Raw genomic sequence first — 12,510 nt, 5'->3', positions numbered from 1 at the left:
TGTAATCAATATTCACTTTTCTTCAGTTTGATGTTTCCGCTCCAGCTCTAATCATTGGCGTTGTGAACCTTAGTATTGTCGGTTTCTTATGGGGAACGTAGATATTTCTCATCTAAAATAGACAATAAAACAAATTTGCAAATGGACGTCGCTACAAAATGTCATATCGTTTTGTGTAGACAGCTTCCATGCGGACCTGATGTGTTGCCATGGTTACAGACTACAGAGTGTGTAGTCGGAGGCTGCAGTCACGTGTTACTCCTCTCTCTGTCTACTTTCTCCATAACCTATGGCCAGTAGTAGATGGGTCTGCATAGGAGCTGCATGCACAAACCAGTCAGTCCCATTATAGGACTGCATGCAAAGTTGCTTCAAAAGCTCTGCAGCAGTTCCCTAGGTGGAGATTGTAACAGATGCTACACGTTGCATCATCCGGTGCAGGTTTTACTCCACTGCTCTAGTCACATCCAAAGCTGCGCTGAGTCCATCAGCACCCACCGAAAATTCCCAGTGTAAATGGGACATCTCTTCACAGCAGGGAATACTCCGCAAAAACGCTTAGCCAGCATGAGGTCTCGTGAGGTCATGCTAAGACCTAACCGGAGAGCAGAAGAATTTTGGTATGCAGCTTTGGGTGTGAATAGAGCAGAATATATATTGAAACTATAGACCTTATTCTTCTAGAGTGTTTTACTACTTGTTGGACATCTTCTGTAGAGTAAGTCCTATTCGGACTCGCATGTCACTTCTTGCACCCAAGCAGCACAGGACGCCATTAGCCAAAGAGCTTTAATGGGGGGAGTGAAAAATGCTGCACAGATGGGCAACTGATGCAGAAATGCAGATGGAGGCACCTGACACAGTGGGTTTGAGCATTTAGGCCTCGTGCACACACACTTATTATGGCTCCATGTTATTTGGACATGTAATAGCGCACCCATAGGGGTGCACAGTGCCGTACGTTACCACCTTATGCCTGTGATCCTGTGGCATTGCTTCTAGCGGAGAATACCTCTCACAGAGCATTGTATGGCGACACGCAGAGTACCTGTGGTATGTGTGTTGCCATATAGCAGGGATGGCCAACCTGCGGCTCTCCAGCTGTTGCAAAACTCCAAATCCCAGCATGCACAGATTGCCTACAGCAGGGCATGGTGGGAGTTGTAGTTCTGGAGAGCCGCAGGTTGAGCATCCCTGCCATATAGCGCCCTGCACATGGGGGAGGCCTCGGGGCTGATGCTTGTCTCCATGATGAGCCCTGGATGACTGGTTATGCTGCAGTCCATGACCCCGCTGTGTTTCTGTCTTACCAGGAGTGAAGGAGTCTCACCAGATGAGCATTTTTAGGATCATCGCTTCCATTCTGCACTTGGGGAACATAGAGATCTCCTCGGAGCGGGACGGCGAATCCAGCAGCTTGTCGGTAAGGAATATATAATTATCAGCTTCTTGTTAGGGCCATAGGGAATAATAGAGTTGTACAGGGTAAGTAAAACATGGCTGCTTTCTTCTAGAAATAGCGCCCCACCTGTCCATATGTGGTATTGCAGCAGAAGTGAAGCCGACTGCACTTTCCTATACAGTCGGCCTCTGCTAATTAATTTATACCGCGTGGTATACTTTTTGCAGCTGATGGTGGATGCATACTACCGTACGGCTATATAGTGGTTACTGTGAGTACTTTATGGCTATATATAGTGGTTACTGTGGGTACTGTATGGCTATATAGTGGTTACTGTGAGTACTTTATGGCTATATAGTGGGTACTCTAGGTACTGTATGGCTATATATAGTGGTTACTGTGAGTACTTTATGGCTATATAGTTGGTACTGTATGGCTATATAGTGGTTACTGTGAGTACTTTATGGCTATATAGTGGGTACTGTATGGCTATATAGTGGTTACTGTGGGTACTGTATGGCTATATAGTGGGTACTGTGGGTACTGTACGGCTATATAGTTGGTACTGTGGGTACTGTACGGCTATATAGTTGGTACTGTATGGCTATATAGTGGGTACTATGGGTACTGTATGGCTATATAGTTGGTACTGTATGGCTATATAGTGGTTACTGTGGGTACTGTACGGTTATATAGTGGGTACTGTGGGTACTGTATGGCTATATAGTGGGTACTGTACGGCTATATAGTTGGTACTATGGGTACTGTATGGCTATATAGTGGTTACTGTGGGTACTGTATGGCTATATAGTGGGTACTGTATGGCTATATAGTGGGTACTGTGGATACTGTATGGCTATATAGTGGGTACTGTGGGTACTGTATGGCTATATAGTGGGTACTGTATGGCTATATAGTGGGTACTATGGGTACTGTATGGCTATATGGTGGGTACTGTATGGCTATAATAGTGGTTACTGTGGGTACTGTATGGCTATATAGTGGGTACTGTATGGCTATATAGTGGGTATTGTGGGTACTGTATGGCTATATAGTGGGTACTGTGGGTACTGTATGGCTATATAGTGGGTACTGTATGGCTATATAGTGGGTACTGTATGGCTATATAGTGGGTACTGTATGGCTATATAGTGGGTACTGTGGGTACTGTATGGCTATATAGTGGGTACTGTATGGCTATATAGTGGGTACTGTGGGTACTGTATGGCTATATAGTGGGTACTGTGGGTACTGTATGGCTATATAGTGGGTACTGTATGGCTATATAGTGGGTACTGTATGGCTATATAGTGGGTACTGTGGGTACTGTATGGCTATATAGTGGGTACTGTATGGCTATATAGTGGGTACTGTGGGTACTGTATGGCTATATAGTGGGTACTGTGGGTACTGTATGGCTATATAGTGGGTACTGTATGGCTATATAGTGGTTACTGTGGGTACTGTACGGCTATATAGTGGGTACTGTGAGTACTGTATGACTATATAGTGTCAAATATCGAAAATCATTTGGAAATCCTTATGTATATTTCAATGGAAGTCTGAAACGCGGTCTGCACAGAGCCTGAGACCACTGCCGTATACTGCACAAATAACGTTGTCCTCTATTAGCGCCACATAGTGTTTCCACCCACGTAGGGGCCCTTCTCAAGCACGTTGAGAACCGCCCTTCATGAGACAAAACATTGCATTTTTGTGATTGAGAAATGTAAATAATTTTAACCTTTGGACACTGTCACGCCATACAGTCCATATGCTACATTATGTACACTGCCATTGAGTGCTAACTAATAATGCTGCGCTCCAAGCCTCTTGGCCGTTGCAGGTATGGTTCTGATTGGCTGTGGTTGTAGCGGTGTAGATGGTGATCACTAGATGGCGGGGCCCTGTTGCCCTAGGCATAATCCAGTCCTTTCTGATACATTGAACCCGTGGAATGTCTTCGGTCCGTGGTACATTACAGTACGTGGCTTAATCTCGCAGGCGGTGAGCGCCACAGGACTGACCTGTTTGTACACACTCAGATCACAGGCTTAGTACACGGCGCCTGGGCACAGCAATGGAAGTCTGGTGGCGATGCATCCTGTTCTGGCCCATAGCATTGCCCTGCGGCTGCCAGTGATGGCTCCCAGTGCGGCACATTAGCCTGAGAAACCAGTTCTTTACATAGCCGCGAGACATGCTCAAAGGGGTACGACATGTTATGCAGCTTTGTGTCTCAGTTCCCTGTTATCAAGATCTCTGCTTGCTGTCAGTGACTGCTTTCGAAGGTTGAGGGTCTGTCCTGGTGATGTCTAGCAATGCAGTGCATCTTTAAGCCGTTACATGACCAGAACAGGTTTTGTCCCCATTCACTGACAGCAGACAGAGATCTTTGAAACCATAGCATATAAACCTTGGTCATGTAACATTAATAAAGATTTGCATCTTATTGCAAGACAGAGCTCGTTACTGTAGGTCCTATATGAGAGACACCCCCCCCCCCCTTCCCCAGGACATTTACATTAACCCTTTACTGTTTCATTTTTCCTAGAAAGGAGACAAGAGTCTTAACCACTTCTGTACACTGCTCGGGGTGGAGCACGACCAGATGGAGCACTGGCTGTGCCACCGAAAGCTCGTCACCTACGTCGGAGACTTACGTGAAGAGCATGTCGGTCCAACAGGCGCTCAATGCCAGGAATGCTCTGGCCAAGCACATCTACGCTCAGTTATTCAACTGGATAGTGCAACATGTGAACAAAGCCCTGCACACCACCAGCAAGCAGCACTCGTTCATCGGCGTGCTGGATATATACGGGTAAGAGAGCCGCCGTGATGAGAAATCATTCTACAAGACTGGTATCAGACGGGGAACCAGATGGAGGCAAGCTCCGGTTTTATTTAAGTAAAGGGGTTTTCTGGGTGTCGGACCCCCACCCATCAGATATTAATGGCCTGACCTGAGGACCGACCATCAATTGTAAAATACTGGAACATCCCTTTGTTAGAAAATGAAACATTCTGCAACTTTCTAATATACTTAGTGAGTCATTTCCTAACCATTTTCAATATCACTGCTTGCTGTCAGTAAATGAAACCACTCTTTACATCCAGATGTAGACTTCTCGTTTAGCGAGCTAAACGGCCTTTACGCATGATGCGTTTTCCCTACACTGATACATTGTAGCAAACAGGACAGTAGAGAGATTTGTGCAGCGGAGTGGACTGGACACAACTGTAGCAAACCCTCATCTGTGAGATGTATAAGTGTTCTAAACCGGTCTTCCTTGGTTGTAACAATTAATGATAATGATTAACGGTTCAGTTTGTTGATTTGTAGTATTCCCTGCACGGCCACCATTTACAGGGGTATGAATACCTTTGCAACGAGTCCTTTTTATTGCCGCAGTGCATCCACAATAAAAATGATGCAACTTTGCAAATAGCCATTTTGTGTGTATACGACGCCTATACAGACCTATGTGTCTCCATGGTTACAGACTACAAATAACTCTGTGTGGTCTGACCTTGCCCACGTTGTAACTTTTCACTTTTTCTGTCTTTTTTCATTTTTTTTTGTCTTGAGGTTATCAAACGGAGGGGCAGACAGAAGGGAGTAAACCCCTGACTGCAGGATCAGACTACTCCCAGGGTTTGTTTGTAGTCTGTAACCATGGAGACGCATATGTCTGCATAGCAGCTGCATACACAGAACAGTGGAGATTTGTATTCAGAGCTATTTTGAATGTCTACAGCTTGAATGCATTAGAAGGATAAGAGGGTTGCAAAGGTTTTCACACCCTTTAAATTGATGCAGAGAAATTTGAGGCATCGTAAATTATTTTTTTTTTTAAACCCACAGAGAGGTGGTGGCTCAAAACCAGGTTGTGGCGGTGTCTCTTGCGGCGTTTTGGACAAGATGATGAAGAATTGTTTATTTCACTGCTGTGTTGCTTCGGCCTTGGGTTGTAAATTAGCGGATAATGTAAATCTTCTGTACTGTGCCGCCGCTCCGACGGGCGCACTGCGGCTCCTTAATTGTCCTCAGAGACGATGGAGTCTCAGAGCAGATGAATGGACGCTTTCCTCTCACTTATAAGAGAACAATTAGTATCTCCAGCGTCTGAGCTCTGAGCGCAACTAAAAAGTAAAGCGGCTTATAATTCCGTCACGGGGGGGGGGGGGGGGGGGGGTTGGGGTTGAGCATTATACATGAGTATTATACTGCGCATTGCTCTGCTGGAAGGTTCCTGGGTAAAGAAGTGGATATTTGAAATGGGGTACACGGGTCCCAGCAGTCGGACCCCCACCGATCAGACACTTGTCTCCTGTCCTGTGGATAGGTGATATGTTATCTGTCTGGTTTTACGTATATGAAGCTTTATCTCTGTATAAATCAAAAAAAATATTTTTCTTGTGATTCAGTTCTTTGCCATCTGTGTTTGCTGTCAGTGAACGAGAACATTCATGTCTACATTCAGAGGCAGTAATCCTGTCCACACTCTGGCATTAAAGCTGGTTTAGGTTAATAAAACATAATCACTTCGTAAAATGAAAAGTTCTACAAAGTCCCCATTTACAAGAGATGTGTTTGCTGTCAGTGAATGAGAACACTCTTGCTTTCATTCAGAGACAGTAAACCTGTCTATAACCAATCCTGCTCATAGCTGAGAAGTGGATACAATTGTATCCGGTCTAGACACATCTCTCTGCTAGTTTGTTACAATGTATCAGTCTGGAGTCTGTTTCACTCACAGAGCATTGTCTAGACTGAATACAGCTGTGCTGGTTTGTTACAATGTATCAGTCTGGAGTCCGGGCTGTTTCATTCACAGAGCATTGTCTACACTGGATCCAACTGTGCTGGTTTGTTACAATGTATCAGTCTGGAGTCCAGGCTGTTTAGCTCACAGAGCATTGTCTACACTGGATCCAACTGTGCTAGTTTGTTACAATGTATCAGTCTGGAGTCCAGGCTGTTTAGCTCACAGAGCATTGTCTAGACTGGATACAACTGTGCTGGTTTGTTACAATGTATCAGTGTAGAGTCCAGGCTGTTTAGCTCACAGAGCATTGTCTACACTGGATCCAACTGTGCTAGTTTGTTACAATGTATCAGTCTGGAGTCCAGGCTGTTTAGCTCACAGAGCATTGTCTAGACTGGATACAACTGTGCTGGTTTGTTACAATGTATCAGTCTGGAGTCCAGGCTGTTTAGCTCACAGAGCATTGTCTAGACCGGATACAATTGTATCCACTTCTCAGCTGTGAGCAGGACTGGCTATAGACAGGTTTACTGTCTCTGAATGGAAGCAAGAGTGTTCTCATTCACTAACAGCAAACACATCTCTTGTAAATGGGGACTTTGTAGAACTTTTCATTAAGTGATTATGTTTTATTAACCTCAAACCAGCTTTAATACAAGAGTGTTCTCATTCACTGACAGCAAACACATCTCTTGTAAATGGTGACTCATAAAGTCAATTAGAAAATTGTAGAACGTTTCATTTATGAAGTGATTATGCTTTATTAACCTAATACCAGCTTTAATGCAAGAGCTGTTTCCATTCACTGACAACAAGCACATACTGGTTGGGGGGGAAAGAAATAGGGGAGTTGTCCAATCAGGACGATCTGATTGGATGCGATACTTCTGAGCTGCTGTATATACAGTATTATGTATCTCACCACCCGCTTGGCACAGTGTCTGCCTGTCGTGTAGGTGGCGGTCACACGTCCCCCTTTCCCATATTCTGTCTATCCTTTGCCAACAGACCCTGTGTAAGCTGTAGTGGCAGCCATGTTTGTGGTCACACAGCTTTCCTGGGTGGAGATCTAATTAAGACCTGGTTGAATTGAATCTCTCGTTCTTTTTTTGCAGGTTCGAAACATTCGAAATAAACAGCTTTGAACAGTTCTGCATCAACTATGCCAACGAGAAGCTACAGCAGCAGTTTAACTCGGTATGTGACCTCCGAGGACTTGCCTCTGTACCCTGTGCACACGCCCATGACGGTATAACCAACTGATTGCCCAAATTCCTTGCAGAGGTCTGCCTTCAGGGGGCGCTGTCATAATACTATATTTTTAGAGGCTGCTCCCTCCATTGAATGTAATAACCCTATAGAGAGGCGTCTGCATTTCTTGGTGACAGGGCCTGTGTGCGGCTGTCATCTGGGTGTTCGGGCATGGGGGTAACACAAGATGGCTCCAGCGCCTGTCTATGCTCGAGGGCGACCTTGATTTTTCATAAATTTGCATCTGTAATGGGAAGGGCAGCTCTGGAGCACAAACTTCTGCTCTGATAAGTGAAAACAAAAATGATTGGCTAAGTTTGCAGCTTCCTGTTTGCACCTGTGATGGGAAGGGCAGCTCTGGAGCACAAACTTCTGCTCTGATAAGTGAAAACAAAAATGATTGGCTAAGTTTGCAGCTTCCTGTTTGCACCTGTAAGGCTTCATTCACACGTCCGCAACCTGTTTTGCGGATACACGGAGCCACGGATCCGCAAAACACGGAAAGCGGCAATGTGCATTCCGCATTTTGTGGACCGCACATTGCCGGCACTAATAGAATATGCCTGTTCTTGTCCGCAATTGGACATGTTCTATTTTTTTGCGGAAACGGAAACACGGATGCGGAAGTGCGGATCCGCAAATGTGGATGCGGACAGCACATTCCAGCCCCATTGAAAATGAATGGGTCTGCACCCGTTCCGCAAAATTGCGGAACGGATGCGGATCCATTTTGCGGACGTGTGAATGGACCCTAATGGGAAGGGCAGCTCTGGAGCACAAACTTCTGCTCTGATAAGTGGGAAAAAAAATGGCAAGATCTTGGGACGATGTCGGAATTTCTGGAACTGTCACATTTTCTAGTCCTCTTGTTTTTTGTTTGTTTTTTGTCCATGAGAGATCCGTCTGGACTTTCTGGCGACCCCCTAATGTGGTGACGGGGGTCTTCCCTCTTTTTCAGTCTTTCTTCAATGTCAGTTTCCAACATGCATTTTCATGGACAGAGCCACCACCTACTACTATGTGACCTTGGAGACGCCAGTGGTCCCAGGACTCTGTCCCCCGGCTTTTCTTACGGATTGGGACATCACCCATATATAGGACCCCTCCATCCCCCTGACACATGCATTCCTCCTAAAATAACAATTCAGGAACATCTTTTCTTAGAACTCTGCACCCTCTGTTATTCCCCCTGGAAATGTATGATTACATTGACTGGGTGTTACCATTCCTCTCGTCCATGTGGCATGTCCCCGCTCCGCTCAGTCCCCGCACCCTGTGCACAAGTGAACGGTAATACCCAGTTACCAAATTGTATCCAGGAAGAATAACAGAGGAACGGCACTATACAGAGTTCTAAGGAAAAATGTTTCGGAATAGTATTTTATGCCAGATCCTCTTTAAGATGGTGTCATTGACCAGTTTTGGTGTTTTTCCTTGCAGCACGTCTTTAAACTGGAGCAGGAGGAATACATGAAGGAGCAGATCCCCTGGACCCTCATCGATTTCTATGATAATCAGCCCTGCATTGACCTGATTGAGGCCAAACTTGGGATTCTGGACCTTCTGGACGAGGAGTGTAAGGTGAGCAGTTACCTAAGCCCTGTGCCTCGCACCTATTGGCCCTCTTGGTGCCCACATCATAACTTTACGCCAGACCATGCTGATGCCATGTGTAATGACCGGTGCCAGGGCATGAATCCCGGTGTCATGCTCCGACCCTGCTCTTTGCTTATACATGACCCGTCCCCTCTCCTGACCTGTCTGTTTTAGTAACTACTTGCATTCCTTATGTAATAACAATGCTGGGGCATCTTTTCTTACCGCTGTATGTTATGCCCTTCCTCTATTATTCCTGCAAGAAGTTTATGAATAAAGATCCAGCAGGGTGTTACCAGTTGGGAGTCTGACACTGTAAGCACTGATTGGACACAACCCCAACTGGTAACACCCAGCTGTACTTTTTTTTATTTTTTTTTCCCCATAAACTTCTAGCAGGAATAATAGTCATAAGAAACAAAAAAAATCCCCAAAAGTCTATGATTGATCCATTACCCGTCTGTCTAGACCTGCAGCGGCTTATCACAGGGGCTGAGGCCGGATGATACGTGTGGTGCTGGAACAGGCGCTGTACCAGATATTGCTTGGAGACAGAGTTTTTATGCCAGAAATTGTGGCTCAATTTTGGTACAAAAGTCATGATTTAGGCCCCGCCCTAGCGTCTAAAGCCACACCCATTCCAGTAAGCCACACCCCTTCCCCTGCCAGGCATGGATACGTTCTTCAGACTTTATTTGTGTCCATTTAAACGGAAGAGGTTATTACTTTATTTGCGGCCTGGTGTGCAGTATTCACAGCATTGGAGGTCACCTTTTCCTTATACGCACTGGCGCTTTATCCTGCGCATGCGATATAATTATTATTATTATTTATTACTTATTATATTCATCACAATCATGTTGTTGCTTTATTTCTATCAGGGGCCTCTTATCATTGGTTTTATCATGACCTGCGCTGCGAGCGGAGACTCCCTTTATCTTTATGATGTCACCAGTAGCTTCTTGTGGTGTTTTTAATAGTTTTTTTTTAATGCAGATCCAGTAGAGTTGTGATGAATCTTATATCGTGGCGCGCATCCGGTCTTTTGCACGTACACCGAGATGAGCTGCTGTCTCCCTGGCAGTGATTACTGGGGGGGTCCCATTACAGCGGCGTACCCTCTGTCCACTGGACAGGGGGACATTTATCAATGCCGGTCTTCACTCCTCCTGCGCTGGCGGCCATCCGCCTACGTCAGCCTCTACATGACCTAGGATTGGACTTTACACTTGTCTTAATCATCACCAGCTCCCTTGCTGACGTAGATTTAGGTCATTTTCTACACCTAACGCCCACGTCACACCCCCTTTTTTAGACCTGGCGTGAGTGGGGGGGGGGGGGAAAGTCGCACATAGCGGCGCAGATATACTTTGCGCCGCAATCTGAGACAGATATATGCCAAAAAGTGCCGTATATCTGTTCACAAATGAGCCCCTAAGGTCCGACTTGTATTCCCCCGGCCACAACGCTCCATCCAGCTGTATGGGGCTGGCGGCAGAAGTCGAGCGCTTGTACTTGTCTCTTTCCCGCAGTCCCATAGAGTTGAATGGAGCAGCAGTCTCGTTATTGGCGGGGACCCAAGTGGTCGGACCACCGCCGATCAGGCACCTATGTCCTATGTTGTGGCTGGGGAATGAGTTGTTGCAATGGGAGAAAAAGTCTGGTTTGCATACGGAGCTTGTTAAACTGCTTTCTCGCAGCTGAAGGCTTCGTAACAATGTTGCATGTCGATAAAAGCTATCAGCCTGGAGTGTTCTATTATTAGAAGTGGAGCTCAGGTCAGAAGATGCTGTCTGAGAGAATTGTCTACACTGTAACAAACCTTCCGCTTTGTGAGTAGTTTTAAAGGCTATGGGGGGACTTTTTATTTTTTTATGATTGCATTTTACTCTTTTTTTTATTTGCTCTTTTTAAAACAAATTTTAACCGTTTTTGCCCTGCAGGGTTAAATTTCAGCCTTCAGAGTATTCAGTTTCACACTGAGCCGTCAGAGAGTGGCTCTGGGATGTACAGCCCTTATCTCTCAACTCCTTACAGCTCATAAACACTTATTTGAGACAGTTTGATGAGTGTTTATGAGCTGTCAGGCATTCAGAGATGAGGGTCTACATCCAGCCGTCAGAGCAGCTCCCTGACGGCTCAGTGGGAATCTGAAAGCGAGATGCTCTGCAGACAGACTGAGACGTAACCCTGTAAAAAGAACTGTCGAGGAAATGATTAATTTTTTTTGTCCAAAATGAGTAAAATGCAATCAGAAAAAGATGTTCATCGCCTTTTAGCGCAGTGTTATAGCTAAAAGTTGTTTGTCTTTAGGTCCCCAAAGGCACGGACCAGAACTGGGCTCAGAAGCTGTATGACCGGCACGGCAGCAGTCAGCACTTTAAGAAGCCCCGGATGTCTAATGTCTCTTTTATAGTCGTTCACTTTGCTGACATGGTAAGTGATGACGCTCCGTAATGCAGTCTGATCCTGTTACGTACGGCACAAAATATGTTTTCAGGATGCAAAATCTGAAAGTGAATCTCCACCTTATCATCCAGCTGTGTTTGGCCCAAAAATTAGCTTTGATTCATTACTTATCCCCTGCAGAGGTCAGTAAGGTAACACACTGGCTACCTACAGCCGCCACTAGAGGGCGCTGGCTGCATTCTGTTATGTTAGTGAGTTCAATGTGTAATAGTATACTGTGAGCTCCCTCTAGTGGTGCAGACAGAATGTTGTATTTTATCTCCTACCCAATAAAGCAAGCAGAATGCAGAATGTTGTATTTTATCTCCTACCCAATAAAGCAAGCAGAATGCAGAATGTTGTGGACCTGCAGCCAGGCGTCACGGTTTATCGAAATAAAGCTTTTTATGCATTTTTTTGTTTCAATGTCTACCCATTTTCATGACCTCAGTGAATGAAAATGTTCTCACTGAACATCAGGCTTAGGGCTCATGCACAGAAACGTATTTTCTTTCCGCTTCCGTTCCATTTTTTGTGGACTGTATGCGAAACCATCCACTTCAATGGGTCCGCAAAAGCAACGGAAGGTACTCCTTGTGCGTTAAGTTTCCGTATTTCCGTTCCGCAAAAAAGTAGTGCATATCCTATTATTGTCCACAAATCACAGTCCGAGGCCCTATTTAAGTCAATGGGTCCGCAAAAAATACGGAACGCACACGGAACACATCCGTATTTTGCGGATCAATACTGTAGAAATGCTAGGCCCAGCCCATATTGCTCATGTGTTTGGTGATTAATAAGTTACTGTTTCCGTTTCCGATCCGCAAAAAACGGATCGCATACGGAAACCATACGGATATGTTTTGTGGAATAACGGAACGGAAGAGGACCTCAGATACGGAACAACGGATCCGTGAAAAACAGACCGCAAAACAGCAACGGTCGTGTGCATGAGCTCTTAGGCCTTCTTCACACGACCGTATGGCTTTTTCAGTATTTTGCAGTGCGCAAAGACGGATCCGCCAAAAATACGGATGACATCTG

The 12,510-nt window shown here is 45.4% G+C and overlaps 1 protein-coding gene across 1 annotated transcript in view; it reads left to right on the top strand.

Annotated features, from left to right (window-relative positions):
• The window catches only part of MYO5B (myosin VB), a gene marked incomplete at its 5' end in the record, with an annotated part of 109,728 nt that overhangs the window by 49,531 nt on the left and 47,687 nt on the right, over positions 1–12,510 (top strand). The window contains 6 exon segments of the mRNA XM_044283447.1: positions 1,314–1,423; positions 3,957–4,049; positions 4,051–4,223; positions 7,287–7,368; positions 8,863–9,003; positions 11,332–11,454. Coding sequence (XP_044139382.1) covers positions 1,314–1,423; positions 3,957–4,049; positions 4,051–4,223; positions 7,287–7,368; positions 8,863–9,003; positions 11,332–11,454 — 722 coding nt within the window.

The sequence above is a fragment of the Bufo gargarizans genome, chromosome 1, assembly GCF_014858855.1.
Source record: "Bufo gargarizans isolate SCDJY-AF-19 chromosome 1, ASM1485885v1, whole genome shotgun sequence".
Lineage (NCBI taxonomy): Eukaryota > Metazoa > Chordata > Amphibia > Anura > Bufonidae > Bufo > Bufo gargarizans.
Note: the sequence above shows the minus strand (reverse complement) of the source record. Positions and strands in the feature narration are given on the sequence as shown.